Source organism: Amblyomma mixtum, chromosome 7 (assembly GCF_055824585.1).
Source record: "Amblyomma mixtum isolate Tamu chromosome 7, ASM5582458v1, whole genome shotgun sequence".
Taxonomy (NCBI): Eukaryota; Metazoa; Arthropoda; class Arachnida; order Ixodida; family Ixodidae; genus Amblyomma; species Amblyomma mixtum.
The window spans coordinates 20,741,342-20,759,969 of record NC_143018.1 but is presented as its reverse complement, the minus strand read 5'-3'; the positions used below and the strand labels follow the sequence as shown (position 1 = coordinate 20,759,969).

General features: G+C 48.6%; 2 protein-coding genes across 9 annotated transcripts in view; one reads left to right on the top strand and one right to left on the bottom strand.

Moving 5' to 3' along the window:
* LKRSDH (lysine ketoglutarate reductase/saccharopine dehydrogenase) overlaps nucleotides 1-13,520 on the top strand; it is a 74,595-nt gene extending 61,075 nt beyond the window's left edge. For 6 of the 8 annotated variants that reach the window (XM_089551841.1, XM_089551837.1, XM_089551839.1 and 3 more), the window contains 17 exons: nucleotides 552-826; nucleotides 2,212-2,323; nucleotides 2,830-2,889; nucleotides 2,979-3,049; nucleotides 4,327-4,454; nucleotides 6,243-6,519; nucleotides 6,907-7,017; nucleotides 7,127-7,235; nucleotides 7,311-7,387; nucleotides 7,852-7,915; nucleotides 8,605-8,769; nucleotides 9,348-9,443; nucleotides 9,896-10,011; nucleotides 11,076-11,164; nucleotides 11,233-11,300; nucleotides 12,512-12,620; nucleotides 13,078-13,520. In XM_089551841.1, coding sequence (XP_089407967.1) covers nucleotides 552-826; nucleotides 2,212-2,323; nucleotides 2,830-2,889; nucleotides 2,979-3,049; nucleotides 4,327-4,454; nucleotides 6,243-6,519; nucleotides 6,907-7,017; nucleotides 7,127-7,235; nucleotides 7,311-7,387; nucleotides 7,852-7,915; nucleotides 8,605-8,769; nucleotides 9,348-9,443; nucleotides 9,896-10,011; nucleotides 11,076-11,164; nucleotides 11,233-11,300; nucleotides 12,512-12,620; nucleotides 13,078-13,199 — 2,049 coding nt within the window. In that variant the 3' untranslated portion in view covers nucleotides 13,200-13,520. The remainder of the gene's footprint in view (nucleotides 1-551; nucleotides 827-2,211; nucleotides 2,324-2,829; nucleotides 2,890-2,978; nucleotides 3,050-4,326; nucleotides 4,455-6,242; nucleotides 6,520-6,906; nucleotides 7,018-7,126; nucleotides 7,236-7,310; nucleotides 7,388-7,851; nucleotides 7,916-8,604; nucleotides 8,770-9,347; nucleotides 9,444-9,895; nucleotides 10,012-11,075; nucleotides 11,165-11,232; nucleotides 11,301-12,511; nucleotides 12,621-13,077) is intronic. The other 2 variants (XM_089551843.1, XM_089551844.1) reach the window with 2 other exon arrangements.
* A 3-nt stretch (nucleotides 13,521-13,523) lies between these two features.
* Nucleotides 13,524-18,628, bottom strand: part of Pfrx (6-phosphofructo-2-kinase/fructose-2,6-biphosphatase) — a 164,926-nt gene continuing 159,821 nt past the window's right edge. Inside the window, exon 13 of the mRNA XM_089551846.1 lies at nucleotides 13,524-14,934. Coding sequence (XP_089407972.1) covers nucleotides 14,875-14,934 — 60 coding nt within the window. The 3' untranslated portion in view covers nucleotides 13,524-14,874. The remainder of the gene's footprint in view (nucleotides 14,935-18,628) is intronic.

Here is an 18,628-nt window from a genome sequence, read left to right as displayed (position 1 = left end):
ATGCAACAGGTGACGGCCGTGAGGATTCGAACCACGTGCGTCAACGCCTCGTCCAGAACTTCCCAGAGAACCTCTGCGGGCACCCTCGACCGCTCTGGTGCCATGTCTGCTGCTTCTGACGACGCGTGCTGTCATCGCATCTTCTTCCTCGCCTCATGCTGTTGCTTTGCACGTTCTGCCGCTGTAGAAAGAAAACCCCGCTGGTCGGGTGTTGCTTCAGACAGTAGCATAAGTCGATACTGGACAAATAACTGAAAGCCCTATGTGGGCGCTCTGTACGCATGTACAATTCGCTTCTCTCTCTCTCTCATTTCACGCTGCGATTTCATGCTTTTCCTTGAACCAGACAATACCTTTACCTGTGTGTCCCTCCACATTTAACGGTATAGTGGTCTTCTAACCGCACAATTTCCGCGCTTCGGCGATTGTGACAAACCCTCTGTGGCCGACCATGTGTATCGCCTCTTTAGAACCGGCTCTCTCCATAGAAGGCACCGACGCTATACTATAGCAGTTTCTCTCACCATCAGTCTTTCTCTTGCCCTGCACAGATCGCGCCGTACGCGTCGGTGATCGTGAACGGCATCTACTGGGCGGTCAACTCTCCCAAGCTGCTGACCATTCCGGACGCCAAGCGGCTGCTGCAGCCCACCAACACCCCGTGGCTGCCCAGCAGCGCGGGCGCTCCGTCTCTGCCGCACCGGCTGCTCGCCATCTGCGACATCAGCGCCGACCCCGGCGGCTCCATCGAGTTCATGAACGAGTGCACCACCATCGATGCCCCTTTCTGCCTCTACGACGCCGACCAGCACAAGAACACCGAGAGGTAGGCATTCGGCCGCCATGCGAAAACGATGGGGCCTGTAAAATGGGGCCTGTAAAATGGGGCCTGTAGAATGGGGTCCGTAAAGTGGGGTCCGTAAAGTGGGGTCCGTAAAGTGGGGTCCGTAAGGTGGGGTCCGTAAAGTGGGGTCCGTAAAGTGGGGTCCGTAAAGTGGGGTCCGTAAAGTGGGGTCCGTAAAGTGGGGTCCGTAAAGTGGGGTCCGTTAAATTGCTTCCGTAAAACTGCGTCCGTAATATGGGGCCTGTTTAGCGGGCCGGCTGATGGGGCGGCTAATGGGCGAACTACCTGCACCCTTACTTCGGTCTTCATCGGTAATTATTTTTTGTGGCGCCTATTCAGTGCACTGGATAATTTGCCTCGTGAAGGCTGCCGCCCTTGTCATTCACTTCCGGAGACTACGCGCTCTCGATTAAATTACACACCTTCCTCTCGACTTCTGGCGCCGTACGGCTTCAGGTCATTTTCTTTTTAGAGGCTTGAGTCCGAACCAAACGAGTCTTTGGATCGCAGCTGAAACTCGATTTTCCTGCAGTCGTGTTTCAACGAACTATTCCTCGTATATGCCCGCGGGATTTCCTAATTCAACAAAACTCTCGCTTTCCCGAAATAATTTTCGCCCCTTTTTCACTTGAATATGTACTTTTCGCTAACCGTGAAGCTTTGTTCCACGTAAGTGTTATCAGTTAAGGTATACTGCCGAAAATAGTTTTTACGTTTCGTCTTCGTCTTTTTCAGGCAACGGCGTAAAAGCTGGTGAGCATGTAGCTCCGAGCAGCGTAGTGAACTCCGTAGTGTATAGTGATGTCTAGAAGTGTTGACGCGGGCACTGCTCTATGTACAGTCACAATTTGCTGGCGTCAAGTGTGTGCTGCTGCCGTGCCAGAAAATCAGGGGGCGAATTCTCAGCCGCTTCTTTGTTAGAACAGTGCGTGGTTGGCTGCACCTTTCGCTGTTGTAGGCCAAGTTTCGTTGCTGTAGGCCAAGTTCTTGCATGCCAGCAACTTCGAGAGCTCTGGCCCTGGTCTTTTGGCGTCAACTGTAGCTCCATATTCGAAGCTAGCATACTGTGGGACAGGGTATACGTGTCTGCATGGCTTTAACAAGTCCATGGCTTGACAATCGTGTTTTATAGTGCGTAGACCGCAGACCACAACTAGTTAAGTATAGTTAGCGCTGCAAAACCCTAATGCCTGCATGTCAATAACTGGTTACCATCTACGTTGTCGGAACTGCAGCAATTAACCAGCTAGCAGTTTTTACCCAGCTGGCTCTTCCAACCGGGAAAGCTATTCCCTTTTCAGGGAATGCTATTCCCTGATCAAGGAAAGCTCAGGGAAAGCTATAATCTTTTCGCGTGTTTTTATCAGCTTCGCAGGCCCAGGCGTACTCGTGTGCTCCATCGACAACATGCCGACGCAGCTGCCTCTGGAAGCCACCGACTACTTCGGAAAGCTGTTGATGCCTTACATTCACGACATCGTAAGCGCGGCCGAGAGTCCCTAATATACGATGTACTAACGCGCGAATGTTGTGCGAATTTCTTCTCACTATGCCATCAGTGCACAAGCTTGTGAACGGAACTGTCTTCGTAAAAGGCACAATAGTTGATTTCTCATAAGACCATTCTGACAGAAATGCAGTAAACCAAGCTCCACGTATTTTATTACGCCTTGTTTATTGTATTTCATTGTCAATTCCTCAAGAACCGCCTAACTATACGTTTCTTTTTATTAATAGTTTTCACGCGTACTTTGCTCGGTCAGAGTTGCTTTTACCGCTTTTACCAGCACCTGCCAGTACCTGTTTTACGCACCAGTTGGCGGCCATTTGCTTTTTTGTCGGCGAGGTAGACAGGTGCGATTTTAAGTAAAACCAGGAGCAGTGCATTCACAACATGAGCACTTCGTACAAAATTAAGCGCATTTGGTGTGACCAACTTTCTTCTGCAACAACGCTTACAAACGTTATACGTGATTTTCTTGCAGATTGAATCGGACGCGAGCAAGCCTCTCTCTCAGCACCGAATGTCGTCAGTCGTCGAAGGGGTACGAACGGGTTCTCGTATTCGTGGACAGCAAAGCTGGGTTACATCCACACAATCCTCAGCCGCCGTCTTTTCTTTCGTTTCTCGCAGGCTGTTATTGCCAGCAACGGAAAGCTAACTCCCAGCCACGAGTACATCGAGGACCTACGAAACACGTCCAGGTTAGTGCGAGATTTCAAGCATTCAGGTATTGCGCACGCGCACTTCGGAACCTCCTGCGTTCTATCGATGTTATCGCGTATCGGTCCAGACCGCTGTCTACTTTATTTTTGTGTTCAAGATAATCGACCCAAGAGTCGTTCTCACTGTCAGGATACGGTACCCCAATGCGGCTACATGTTAACTGACGTCACTGACGGGGTTTTTGTTAGCACTACACTGGAAGGTCGTTACGACGTTGCGTCAAACGCACGCTTGACTGGTTCACTTGAGGCACGGTTCAGGAGCCCACAAGCTCGTAAATCAGTGCCAATTACCCTATTCGCTCAAAATCGGACGTGAGCGTGATGTCCAGTACCCGCAGTAATGACGTAGGTGACCACCTCATTTTCTAGCAGCACGATAAAGCAAGAGCTTCGGCGATGCACGAATCGGCCCAAGCAGGCACTTCATGTGCGGCAATGCATATGGATGACTGGCTATATGATGTCATACTTATTCAGACGAAAGACGTGGTACTTTAAATTTAATCCCCGCTCGTTTTTTAATTTTTATGCTCACAAAAACAATGTGCACCACGTGACCATGTTGCCTAGACTAGAGTTAAGCGTTATAATGATTTCTGCGGCGGTTTTAAACGTGGCCTATGCTTACATGAAGCGCCCACAGGGATGAACACAGGCCGAATTCCAGGTCGCAGGTGTTGTCTATATACACAAGCAACAATTTACTTTTGCCTCATGCAGAGAAAGGAATAGGAGTTAACCGACGAGTCAGGCAGCACACAACACACCTTTGGCGAAATTTGGGGAAACTGGCGCAGCAGTTTTCTACTAGTTGCACGAGGTTACCAGCTTAATATTTCACATGAAACAGCCATCGTACGCACGACCGTTTGTTTGGAGCTCGGTCTGATGTAGCTGCTCTGCACCAGCTCTACACAGGTAATTGCGCGCTGTCGGTGTTGCCGCATATTACCCTATAATTGCGCATATAAGAGCTAAAAACGTAATATTTGTACCTGGGTACAGAAAAGTAAATTCGACCACCTTTGATAAGACTCTCAAACGTTTAACGTTGCAGATTCCCACTTTGGATGTAGGGGCGCACGTTTTTTTTTTGTTTTTTTTTTGCTGTTCTGAAATTTGTGTCGCCTCGTTTTCTTATCTTTCGCTTGAGGCCGCCGTCCAGCTTATCTCGACGGCTTGTGACCGCAGAAGGCCGCCGTTCCTATCTCGGCCTCCTCGTGTTTGAGAGACGGCCGTTCCTTCTCCTGCAGGTCCATGATGAAGGCGCAGAGTGCAACGGCGGCGAAGATGAAGAAAGTACTGGTGCTCGGAGCGGGCTACGTGTCGGCGCCCCTGGTGGAATACCTGACGAGGGACGACTCCGTACACGTCGTTGTCGGTACGAGACGCGTCCAACCACTGTGTCCAACTTAACCGTTACAGGCACAGACACAAGTAAACAGTCCATTCCGGTGTTCACTGCATTCACGAAAACGTCGGGTGCCTGCAGGCACAGTCATTTCGCTCGAGCGCTCATGTGTTCCCATTGTCTCAGTGAAGCTATTCAGCCGTAGCATGTTCCCTTTATTTGTGTCCTCGCCTGTATGTGCCGATATCGCGGAAGCTGGCTGAGTAAGCCTGGGGCGATCCGTGGCTATGAAAGCCGTTGTCAGCGATAAGCACACGGTGACAATCTGAATGCAACAAAAGGAAAAGCTATATGTTCAACAGTCCTGTCCATATTCGACACTTGAGATGCGAGCATGCCTCGGTTTCAGCTAATGAAAGCTCGCACTTAAACGGTCCCTGAAAAGGGTATAGCACGCTTGCATAATGTCACCGAGCGTTCACGCCGCGTATGAGACCTCAAAAGCGAGCCGATCATTTACAATGTATGTTTAAAAATTCGCGCTTCTACGCCTCGGGGCGAACAGCGGTGCCGGGTTTTAGCCCGAATCCGCGCGCAACGCGTCACGAAGCGCTCGTTACGTCAGCAGCGGAGGGAATATCATTGGTTCGCCGTGCCAACTCTCTGACGTCACGTAGCTACCGTGGCCGCGGCGGGAAGCTCCGCCCCCACGGGGAACTCCCGCCCCCGTCGGCTGCCGGCGGGCCGAGTGGGTGGAGCTAGAGTTGGAGCCGGCGGGGAGCGCCGACATTTCAGTGTGTAAAAGTGACGAGAGGAGAGGGAAAGGCGCGAAAACGCGAAAATTCAAATTGTAACTACAGTTAATGCAGCTTCCAAAAAACGCATTAAAAACTATCTTTGCAGGGAAGATATTTGTGAGGCGGCGTCCTTTAACATTATAGGCATACCGCAACATTGAGACCCCCTTTCAGAGCCCCTTTAATGTGGCAACGTTCCGCGGTACTTCAGTGGAGCGGGCGAGGTCACTTTCAACCTCAATCTACTTTCTGTGCCTTCCTGGCACGCCTTGCGGGGTCTTGCCCTAGACGCTACCCATAGTGCTGCTACAAGAGTGAGACTCTATATAGATGCCTGTTTTAATGACTCACGGTTTGTAGTCTCATCCTCCGCAGAGTTAAAGTTCAGTCTACTCAGCCTTCTGGTCCCCTTAGCCAGTCTTCCAAACACATTGAGGCAGAGCAATCAGCGAAGCATGTGGTGGTGCTTTCGGACAATCCCCAAAAGGTATACTGTGCAAAGACAGAACGAAGTATAGCGGAAGCAACACACAGCAACTTTGTCCTGTCTTGAGCACCATACCTTTTCAGCAATGAATTAATACCGAGTAGCCCAGCTCAGCACACATGTATGAGATGCCCAGATTCTTTCAAAGCCTCTGCGTGATCTGTAGAAGTAGCTGCACTTGAAAGTCACTTCCTTACCTAGTTTATGCCCATTGGAACAGCCACAGAGAGAACTTGTTCACAAATGCACCATAACCTAGCACTTTATTAGCACATGTCAGTCATTAACACAAACGTCCAAATGATTGCAGCCAAGGTAGTCAGAGTTGTTCTTCTGATGCTTGTACACAGTAAAAATGGCGCGTTTTCTGGCAGTAGCGTGGTGCATCTTCCACTGCACCAAAGTGTAAATAAAATATGAATACATGTTTAACTGAAACTCGTGAATTTCCCGCAAAGCAAATTATTTTAGCTCACCATGGACCCATGTTCGGAAAACACGGTACTTCTGGTTCTGTTCCTTTGGAACTTCCAGAGGCCACTAATGCGCCAGGGACACAGCTGAGTGTTCCAAAGCAAGCAGACTGTTCTTCCCGGAACAACAGCGATCTATCTGGCAAGCTGTCTGAGCAAGTGGAGCCTGTTCCTGCTGCAATGTCGTTGTCTTCTTGTCCGTCCGCAGGGACGGCGTTCCAGAAGGAGGGAGAAGCGTTGGCCATCAAGATGCCCAACACCGAGTCCGTGGTGGTGGACGTGACTAAGACTCCGGACGCCCTCCAGAACCTCATTAAGGACGCCGATTTAGTGGTCAGGTACACCGCATCCGCCCAGGCTGCCTGCGGCTACCGAACGCGAGCTTGTCTACATGAATAGTCGTTGTATTTGTCTCCAGACGGGTAGCCAAGAATGAATCCGGTGTTCGAAGTTTGCATTCCAGAAGTGATGGCACGACTGTGTCGGCAACTGCATTCCTGGAAACTTCGCACACGTAGCTTGACAAAGCACCGTATTTACGCAGAAATAGCACTAAATTGCAGCAATTCTTCAGTAGTCATGAATGTACTCAGAAATTTTCTACACCTCATGTCTTCGGTACCTGTAGTTTGACTGAAACGGTTGGATGCTCTCAGTTAACATTATGAGTTAAGAGTATTATGGAATCGCAGAGCTTTGACTCTCGTCGTGATTCCTTTCAACAGCTTGCTGCCCTACCCTCTGCACCCATCAATTGCCCAACATTGCATTCAGAACAAAACACACATGTTGACTGCCAGCTACCTCACGGCGGAGATGAAGGAACTGCACAGCGCGTAAGTGCCCGTGCCTTGGGAAGAACTTATATACTGCACTTTCCTGCCGTGCCTCAAACCATACACGCTCACTGAAATGAGAACGAATTAAATTCTCGTCTCTGTGCAGGGCTGCTGAAGCAGGTATTACCGTGATGAACGAAGTTGGCCTGGATCCTGGCATTGATCACCTATTGGCCATGGAGTGCTTTGATGAAGTGCGAAGAAAGGGTGGAAAGGTCAGTGGCACAGATTTAACATCCATAGCAGGTACCCCTTCCAGGCAAGAGTCAATCACATCTCCGTTTCTGCAGATAATGTCGTTCGTGTCCTACTGTGGTGGGCTGCCTGCACCGGAACACGCCAACAACCCACTCCGCTACAAGATTAGGTAAGAATCGCCAGCCTCTTGAATGCACTACATCATTACTTTAGGCGTTGCTGTTATTCTTCAAAACCTTTCCGTAATCAGAGTTTGATTGGAACAGTTGCCGTGTCATAGGCTGTTTCTACTTCCTAGACATTTAGAGGAGAGTCCCCTTGACTACAAGAGATGGACTGTACGAAATGGCTGAACAAAACTACTGATTCACAACAGTGCAGCAAGCATGAACAGAAATAAGGGAAGCTTAGACAAAACAAGCGCTGTTTTGTCTAAGTCTAGACCCCCTTCTGTTCGTGTTTGCTGTGATGTTGTAAATTGTGAATATATACCAACTCGCCCAACTTTCTTCACTCATCAAAACGACTATGCTTTAATCAGCATGCATACTTTGCATCTAGTCGACTTCATGCTGATGTAATGTGGCAAAATGCACAAAAGTAAGACACTGGCCATTTCCTCCCTCTACGCAGCTGGAATCCGCGAAGTGCCTTCGTCAACTGCATGGGACCGGCGCGGTATCTCGAGAACGGCAAGGTAAGCAGCAGCAGCAGTTTTCCATGCAAAACATGCGAGCGGGTTTAAAGCGCCAGTATTCGGTAGTCTCCGAAAGTGCGTGGCCTTATTTTTCCTGCACTTCAGGCTGCGGCGCTGTATCTAAGCGCCTGGGCTTCTGTGTAAGCATGTGAATTTCCAGGACGAATAAAGCGTTGATTCTCGGCACCGCTTTGCGACAGCTTTGAACCACTTTTGAAGATGAAATCCAAATGCGGCAAGACTGAGGACCGAGCTAAAGATAAGACTTGCCGAACGCAAGGATCATGCATGTTCACTTGACTTTTGCGCGCTTTGCATATAAGGCCGGATCAAGGACAAATCAAGCAGTGGATAAATTGGAGGTAAGGCGAGTAATCAGTTAAGCACGGAATGTGTCAAAGAGCCGTTGACGTCACTCCAATAGTGATAGCACCTTTCTGAAAGTGTCTGCAGGTTGAAGGCAGCTTGAACCGGTTTCTCTGATACAAATGCTTGGAGTTATATCACTCTGTGCTTCAGAAGTGAGTTGCCTCTCAAGGTTTGAATTTGTACCCCGCTACTGCAGGCGATCGCTGACCCATGACCAACATTAAAATCAGCCCTGTTATCCAATATGCTTAACCAGTTCCGAAAAGGTGCAAAAGGGCTAGCGCGCTTATGGATATGTACCTGCGTTTTGTTCTCCATAGGAGGTGGAAATTCCTGCTGGCAGTCTGCTGGACAACGCCAGAGAAGTACCCTTCCTGCCAGGTTTCAACCTGGAGGGCTACCCGAACCGCGACTCCCTGATCTACAAGACAACCTACGGAATCAATAACGCTCACACCGTGCTTCGCGGAACGCTGAGATTCAAGGTGACAGCATGCGACTTGCCTCCTCTAATGCGATCGATTGCGATATTCTTGCAGCTACAGCATTTGCTCAGCGTCCCCTGAATGCGCATTGTAACTAGATTTCCTGCAGGTATACATGGGTAGGTAGATTAAGTGAAGCCAACGTACCTGGTGACACGTCTTGAGCTCGTGTGCAATACAGTGAGCCAGTTTGCGTAATCAGTTTGGAATAGGGAAATTTAGTATAGCGGAGACATATTTAAAGTAGACTTATTCAGATTAATGTGCACCGGCTGCGCATGAGCAGTTGAGGCGCCCAGTAATTCCGTATGTCTATGCTACATGACTCAAGGCGCGGTACGTAGTTGGCACAGCGAACGCATGCGCTGGCGTTTGAATGGTCAGCTCTCAGTTGAGTTCGTATTGGACGTATCAACAAAAGGGACGGAAACGAGTGCGGTATGCAGGTTAAGTGGTACATTCATTGTTCAGTAAGTAAACAGTGAGAAATGTTTACGTATTTACGTGCGTCAGTGACATTACTAGAAACATGCGCACACAGATCTCTTTAAGAAGCAACGGAGTTCTGACCCTTCCAGGGATTTTCGAGTGCCATGAAAGGACTGCAACTTCTCGGTCTGTTGGGCAGCGAGCCTCATCCCAGCTTGCACCCCAGAGGACCTGAGATCACCTGGGTAAGCATCGCACACCTAGTGACATGCTTGGCAGGCATTTCTTGACGCGCTTTGCAGTAAATGGCTCCATGTCCACCACGACTTCTTGTATGTATTTTTATTTTTTCGCAAAAGTAACCCATGCGCGACCAGATTTACCGTATAGACTACGCCGTCTGTCATTCAAACGGCAAGCTCCGAAGGCCTGGAGAGTGAGGAAGTTTCTTTCTTGGTGTCTGCAAAATAGGTTTATGTATAGCGCTTCTGCTGTGAACAGGCCAGAGCCAGGTTCGGAGACACTTTTACGAGCCTCTTTTGCAAAACCTGCACACTGGCACTACTTCATTCTGTTTTTTTTTAATATTGTAGCGCATATGTGCAATCTGCTATAGAGCTGTGATTTGTAAAAGCTGCACGTGGCCACCTTGCCAACCGGGTGTCCTTCCCTCACTTCTCTGGTTGATTTGTTACAGCGCCAGTTCATGACCACTCTGCTGGGCCAGCGGGACGATCTGCTGACGTCCAACGTCAAGAATCTCATCTATGAAAGGGTGGACAAGTGCGAGTTCAGAACGAAAGCCATCGAAGAGTACGTGTTGCGTCTGTACAGTCTTCGCCGTTCCACGGTTCGACTGTTAGACATGCAATCTGTAAACGTTGTCCGTTCCAACATTAGTATACGGCCGGGTCCATTAGGTACAGCAGCCTGTGTCACAAATTTACAGCCCAAGCGGTCTTCTTCTAAGTCATGGTGCCACCGCCAGCATTCTCAAACTTTTTAAAGTAAGAGGAGCTCTTGTCCTCCTATCCGAAAACTGGGACTTCCATACAGGCTGCAAGAGTGCCTCTGCACGGCTTAGAAGCAGACTCCCTAGGGCTATTTACTTCTTGGAAAGACTAATATCGCTGACAAAAGTAACGACCCCCCCTTTTCAAAGTTCCGAACCGTGCTGCACTGCATGCTGGCGCCACCTGACGGTGCACTCCTGGTGTCAAAACTGGCACACTGAGCCGGTCTTGACACCAGGACTGCGTTGGTCAGTCAGGTGGCGCCAGCGTGCAGTTCAGCATAGTGTTCCTACTTATGCACCCACAGGAGCATATACAGGAACACTAGTGAGGCACAGTTCGGAACTTGGAAGGGGGTCAGCTGCTTATGCCCCCCAACAGTATATACTTTCCTCAATGACGGAGCCGGCTGCACACTGCGGGAAATGCGGCGCGATCCGTGTCCAGTCATAAATGAATGTGCTGCACCTTTAGCTTGTTCTCGTCCTCCCTTATAAAAAAGAAAACCGGCCAATGGTTTCCTTCCAATTGCATGGCATGAGATATGAAAAGGTAGAAGGTGGTTGAAAAAAAAGGCATGGAGAGCTTGAAGGAACCCTGTTTTTGTCATATAAGCACCTATTTCACAGCTCTCCACGCCAAACAAAAGTACTTAGCTTTAGGCATCTACAACGCAGCAGCGTGGAGGACATTTCGCTCAATGCCAATAACGTGTAGAAGTCTTTATCAGAACTGCAAATGAAGTGGGTGCAAAAAGGGGCGGGGATGGGAACATGTAAGTTTTTAAGTTGGAGTCGATGCTATGTTGATGTTGTATAATCTAAGCTGATGTTTATACATTCTAAACCCTTCCATATCTTTCAGTCTGGGCCTCCTCGACGACATTCCGGTTGAGAAGAAAAACACTCCACTGGACACGCTGATCTTCCACCTGTCCAACAAACTTGCGTACGGTAAGCGAGAGAAAAAATTCTAAAGGCTGCTGCTGTTAGCACAGGTGTGGAACTATGTTTTGTTGCAGAACCTGGCGAGCGGGACCTAGTCATCATGAGGCACGACATCGGCATCCAGTGGCACGATGAAAAGAAGGCAAGTGATGACATCGCGTACATTTGCTGATTTGAGCTGATTATTGCACCTTGGGAGATGCGTTGAGTGCAGCAAATGGGCATCCTGCTGCTTTGCGCGACATATATGACAAATTGGCTCGCATACAGAGGCTACACAAAATGTAGCGGTCACGCAAGGTGCTGTAAATGGCGAAAGAACAGATAGCAACAGAAAATTAGCATACGAAACATTCACCCGAACCATACTTGATTATGCAGCGGCTATATGGAATCCTCACCAAGCATACTTAATTAACACCTTAGAAGCCATTCAAAACCGAGCAGCCCGTTTCATATCCTCAAATTACAATAGACACAACAGTATCACCAGGATTAAATCTGCACTTAACATCCAGCCACTAGAGCTCCGACGGAAAATCGCATGACTCTGCCTCTTTCATAAATTATATTACAATTTTCCTGATCTCCGTGACACATTATTACTAGCTCCCATCAGAACATCGCGCCGCCTGTTTAACCTCCTCAGCATTCAACGTATACATGGATCGACCTTGGCATTTAATAAATCTTTTCTTCCAACCGCAATAGAAAATTGGAACCTGCTACCCGACTATATTGTTAACGAGCGCGACGCTACTAAATTTCGACAGGCATTAATTAATTAATCACTGTACTGAATAAAAGATATTGCCCATTTGTCTCAAACTTCACCCAGTTACACTTATTCTTTTTCTTGTTGTTGTTGTTACCGCCTAATTCAGCCTTTCGCTCTTCATTATTGACCAACGTTGTAATGTGATGTATCGTTTTTCATTTTATTGTATTGCATTATGTTTTGTTGTATTAACGTATTATTCTCAGTTGCATTTGCTTTATCCCCCCTCCTTATGTAATGCCTCAACAGAGGCCTTTAAGGGTAAAATAAATGATGATGATGATGATGAGCACCAAACTGTCGATGGAGCCCCCTGTCCAGGGCCCGCTTCAGTCCGGTCTGCCAGCACAGCTGGATGGCGGTCGAGGTTTGGACTAGCTGGTCCTTCCATCTTAAGGAACATGGGTTTGCTCTGAAGGGAAGGAGCGGGTTTTCTGGAAATTTGTATGAGTGAGGTTGGGAGTGGTTCTGCAAAGAGGGCACAACGGTATCGTCGGCCGTTATAGCACAAAGCAGAACTTCGAACTTTCGATCGTTGGAGAGTGCTCATAGTCATTATGTGTGGTGCTTTGCAGGAGATGAGACACATTGACATGGTCACCTATGGTGACCCCAACGGCTACTCTGCCATGGCCAAGACCGTCGGCTACCCGGCTGCTATTGCTGCCAAGATGGTTTTGCAAGGTGAGCGCTGTCCCGTCGTTGGAACCGGTTTTTCACACAAATGCCGATGATCGTCGTGATGCGACCTCTACCAGCTTCCTTTTTCCCACTGCGAAGCTTTATCGTACATTTCGCCAAGACTCGCTGGTGAAATTTTTGAGCACTCCGTTTTTGACAACGCGGCACCTTTTGAGAGCCTCTGGAACGGAGAGCCCGCGACAGATTGTGCAGCACTTGAGAAATCCTTTCGAACACACACACTGATGTAATGTACATATGTGAGAACTTAAGCCACAATTGCTCCAGCCAGTTCCACGGGCAAAGAATATTGTAGTAGGCACGCATACGTACGGTTCTAATAGTATGCGTAACGCATTCTTGCGTAGGCATTCGCAGGCACAGAAAAGTATCTTACCTGCGTACAATACTCATCCACTGTATACTGAACCTGCCACATATGACTTGTGTTCCTTCGCAGGAGAGATCCAAGCCAAGGGGATGGTGCTACCCTTCGCCCAAGAGATCTACGGACCCATGATCCAGAGGCTCAAAAATGAAGGCATCCGATGCTCGGAGACGACCAGCAAGAACTATCCTTAACGAACTCCTTACGCTGCTGTTCCTTAACGGACTGAGCCTTCATGGGGAGCGTATGAGACTTGTTGAATCGCATACCACTGGCTCCAACGCATGTGGCCAAGCGTAAAGCAATAGCGTGGAGCTGACTTGCTGCGCCGTGATGTGCGCCGTGAGTCCAAGTGGCTTGACAGCGCAACGAGACTCTCGCAGCCTTCACTGCCCGCCTCCTTGTACATAGATGTTGCCGTGCCGTTGAGCCCGGCCGAAGCAATACGTATTTTTTTTTTTATGTTTTGAATACAATCATTCAATAAAACACGGTTTCAGTACTTAACAACACAATGTTTATTGTCTCTCGGCATGAAGGAAGTGCATTTCAGCCATGGACGTCAAGACAAAATACTTTTTGGGGCGTTTCTCTGAGGCGGTCTATGCATATACTTTGATCACAGAGATTCAGGGTCCGCATTCACCAAATGTTTCTATGTTGTATCCTCCCATGGGAATGTTTCGACATGGTACACGAATTCGTCTACGCTGAGCTAGCATCTACAGCTGTCGCAACAAATACAAGCCCGTCACACTGCAAGATAGCCCCAGAAAAAACAAAGGAGGCTCTTGAGATCAACTTCCAGCGCTTTGTATGAGCGCATGGCAGCGAGGACATGAGCGGCAGTGCGCAGACAACTCTCCAACAAAGCCTAAAAAAATAGATGTAAATAAAAGCTTTTAACATGTCCAAAATATCAGAACAGAGTATTTAAAACTAAGTAATACGCAAGAAGCCGAGCACGTGTATTGCTAGCCTGCCGGCACATTTGCGTCACAAGGAGCCAGACACGACGAAATGTCGCTCCGAAAATCCGGACGCGATTGATGATGAAACGAGGCAGCAGCACGTTGATTGAAAAACCGCGCGATAAACAGACGACGCACAAGAAGTGCAAATCCACAACGTTACAGAGGCCGTACATGGGATCAACGGCAACACGCCGCACGAATATCTTCCAAATCGACGAGCTGCTGCGCCGATTCCGGTGAGTTTATTATAACATTAGGGCATTTAAATGTACCGCGACCACTCGCCATGATCGGCGAAAACTGTGTAAATGAGCCGTGCGCAATTTGCAGTCACCTCTTTAGAGGGAGCAGTACCACGGTTACAGTACTTTACAATAACGTTCTGCTACATCTTTCTAGCGGAGTGTTACCACCCCTTGCCAGCTGATATTTCATTATGACCCGCAAGCTTAGCCCTCACAGTTGTGACATTACTGCTAAAGCAACGATTGGCACATTAAAAAAAAAATTATGTTGCCTAACTACTGCAGCCACATGATTCAACTGAGTGATTCATTTTTTAAGCAGTTTCTTCGAAACATATGAGTAAATATCCAGTCCAACCACAAAGAAGCAACAGCACTAACTACTTTCCTCAAGCCCCGTGAACCCCACCCTCAAGCGTTTGCAGAGCACTCCGTGTGTTCAGTGCCACGTGACACAAACATTTCGTTGTATGTAAGCAGTATGCAGATGGACCAAGCAGGAAGAAAAGGTAACAGGTTGTCGGGTGCGTACAACTGGCGGTGGTGGCGTTAGGAAGATGTTGTGCAGAATAATGCACTCGTTCTGTCGGCGTCTCGTTTTCGCGTCTGCAGAGTGGTGCCGCAGTCATCCGAGGGCAGGGCCAGTTCGCTCACAAGTGGTGGGGCACCGTGTTGAGGGCGTCGTCCCTGCTTCTCCCAGGGTCGCAGTTCTGGGGGTGGGAAACCGAAGAGGGGAGGAAGGAGAGAGAGAGAGAGACAACACAGCAACACAGACTGCTGTCAGGCGCAGACACTACATGCAGTGACGGACAAACAACAAGAAAGCGATTGCAAAGCAAGCAGATACGTGCGTTAACAAGACGCTGCCACGGCACACAGAGCAGACATGATGACACAACTGCAGAAGCTCCCAGTTTTTGGCGCTGGGAGCGGTTTGAGCGCACGACAAATGCCTGCAGAGTAGTTTTGTCGATGCAATAGCCAAAGTTCTCCGAAAGCTGAATCCACCTTTGTGATGAGATGTGGTGCCTGCTGGGAACAGCGTGGTAATTCTGCTACGCAAGAAAACTGGTTGAAGACAGAGGTGCAGGGTCCGTCAAAAGTTCCCAGGCCACAGGGTCTGCTTTCAAGCGGTGTATACTGCCACTTACGATAGCATCAAAGACATCAAGGTTCTCAGAGGTGAGAATAGTACTTCTACTATCCTCTACAGAGATTTTTGGCTCCAGGGGTGTCGTAGCTGCCCAACTATAGTGCTCTAAAGCAGACCCTGTGGCCTGGGAACTTTTGGACGACCCTGTACATGAATGCCGCAGGCACGATTTGCTCCAGAGAAGGGGGTGCGCTAACTGCGCATGCGCAGCGCAGTGCATGCACAGCGGCATGCGTGCAATTGCAGCTGCTGCTTGCACCTGTCGACAACACGGATTGTGCATGCACGCTACAAGCCGGCGGTTTGTTTTCAACCAACGGAGCGAGGGAGAAGACAGGAGAAGAGAGGAGGCACACATGCTCAGTGCGGCCATGTTATAAAGATGGATTCGGCTGTTCTCGCCATAAAGCAGTGCAAACGTGAGCTACGTTAATGGAAAAGACAGTTTTAAGGCATAGTTTCGCCGCGTCATTAATCATGGTCAACAGTCTCTAGGCCTCACGCGATGCTAGGCCTAAACAAAGAAACGTGCTCTCAGCGTGTCTGCAGTCCTAGCTTCACTTCACTTTACGCTGAAAAGGATGTTAGCAACAATTTCGTGTCCACAACGAGATTCTGCTTCTGGCGGGTCTGTGCCTAGTTTACTGTGCATTGGTTATGTCACAACCACGAAAAAGTCGCAGATTGAGATGTGCGTCAGAAGCACGAGTTTGTTCTTTGAGAAACCATGGAATGCACAGAACTGTATCGCGCTAGCAACGGTGCAGTAAGTGACCTCGTGTCCTTAGAGTCAAACTGCACCATTATTTCATACAGTGTGTCTAACACACTCTCACTCACTCATTCGCAGTGCGGCAAAACAGGGAAAGGCAGAGAGTGAGAGGGCTCGTATAGAGAGGCAACGTCAGTTGGTTGAATTGGACAGCGCTGAAGAGAACAATTTTTTGGGGAGAAAGGACGAGTGCTCGTCCAGTGTGTTTCCCTGTCACTTTTTTCACAAGATGTGGCGCCCTATGGGGAGCGGCGAAAATCGATCTGCTTGACAGCTGCCACCATCTATCGAACGTGCCTGTCACTAACATGAGCTGCGCATGGGCATTAGGAGCAGGCGGTTTCATTTTCAGCCAGTGGAGCTAGAGGACACACACATGCGCAGAGCGGTTGTGTGAAAAAGGCGGACTGTCTTCTTGAGCGCTGTGCAATTCAACATGTACCAACTACTCCCAGTCATCCGTATTTTGTGGCAATGCGAACGCGATGCCTTTTGCATCCCATCAGCGTTTCCTTGTGACGCCTAAACACTAAGCACGAGTCGCGGAACGCCGCCCGTGTTTTTAACGATTTGTAGCGTGCTCAGCTCTTGTGCTGTATCGACAGATTACAGAGCTCTAATCATAGAGATTATGCTCACTGATGAATGCGTATTTTGCTGCCAGATAAACGCCACAATTAAGAGCAAGAACCAGAGGATAAATTTTGTGAGAGAACAATAATTTTATGCCGTTATCAGCAATGTCCATTTATGCCCCACGGTGACTCCACCAATGCTATTGCACTTAAAACAAGGATTAGCGCAGCGATATTGACATAAAATTTTGCGTCCTCTTTTAATCAATACTGCTCAAACTTCCAGCGGTCACATATCCTTCCAACTGGGTGCAAAATCCCTCAGCTCGCGAGCTACTCGATCAAGAGCCCTAAAACATGCGAAGCCGTCTCTCAAGATTGTTTAATTAGATTGTCCATAAAGAGAGTTTTTTGCAAGGGGCGGATGGGGTGTGATGCAAACAGCACGTGCTAGGGTCTCTCAGCCACAGCGCATACGCAGAATTGTTCCCCTGAAACTCCGCACGTTCGAAGTGCCATCGAGTCTGCAGCGTGCGCTGTACTCGGGACAAATTCCCACTTTTCTCTCGTTAACATATCAAGGCAAGAACGACGGTAGAGCTTTTGCTGTGACTTTGTAGTGCTGATGCGCTGTCGAGCACCGCTCACTTGAAGAATTTGACCGGTTTCCATTACCAGAAAGTAAATCCGAGTGCCCGATGCACAGACGTGCACGAGCGATCGAAGGCACCACGACCCGTGGACTGTATTTCGCGCCGGTCAGCAGATGGGTATGGGACCGTGTCACGTCGGCCCTCGCAAAGCTTCCGCTACTGTCGAGCCTAAAGTGAAACGAAGTATAAAGAAGGCGAAGGATAAGTACACTGGCGCTCGACAGAGTGTTCCCCTCACTTCTGAAATGTTCGTACAACATACAGCGGAAAAAAAAACACTGGATGCTAACCACTGTGTAATGCGAGATCAGCGACAGCTTTTTGCGATGGGGTGTATGCGATACTGTTTGCTCATTCTTTGTCTTCCTTTCTGGTAGTGTGTGTGTGACGTCACAACGGTAGGTGTCACTCGCGACGTCATTGTTCAGACCACTCAGCATGGCACTCTGCAGTGATGTCATTATGCTGTCACTTGTGACGCCGCTTTATTCGGACTACTCAGCGTAGCGCGTTGATGTGATGCCATGCGTGACGGCACTGCCTGCTCACCGATCAGCGTGGCGCAGTGTTACACCGATGCAGATTAAAAAACAAACCATTAACAGCTGCCATTATAAAAAAAACACTGCATCAGTTTTCTGAACCTATGTGTATTTTAGGTGCAGTTGTGTTTGTTCACCATCTGATAGTAACAAATCACCCGGCTTGCACCCTCCACGCTAAAACGGTAGCAAAGTGATGTGCAGCTCCATTGGTGCTGTTGCCTAGCTCCGATGCACTCTTGCAGTTTTAACTATCAATTGCAAACACTTTGTAACTACGCACTAATGACATCTCACTCATCTCACTTAGACCCAACGAGCACTGCCCACTAGCAACTTCCTTTCACAGCAGGAAATATGAAAGCTATCACAAAACTTTTTTTACGAACGAATCAAACCTACTGCAACCATGCGAACAGCGTGCCAGTCACACTCCATAGTGAAAGCAATTGTGAATAGCAGCTAACAGCAGTAAGCAGTTGTGGAAGGAAAGGGGGAAAGTGCCAGTGTGTGCATCTGCCTCACCTGGCCACAAAGTGAAAACATGCTGCGATAATCAGTGGCCTCAATGTTCACTAAGGCCCTTTGACACTGTGTGCAGAAACCACATAATCATGACTATCTGTCCTCTTTTCTTGCCACAAGATTTGTGTCAGGTATGCTGAGATAAGGATTTTGAAGCTGTTTCTGCACGAAAGCCAGGTACACT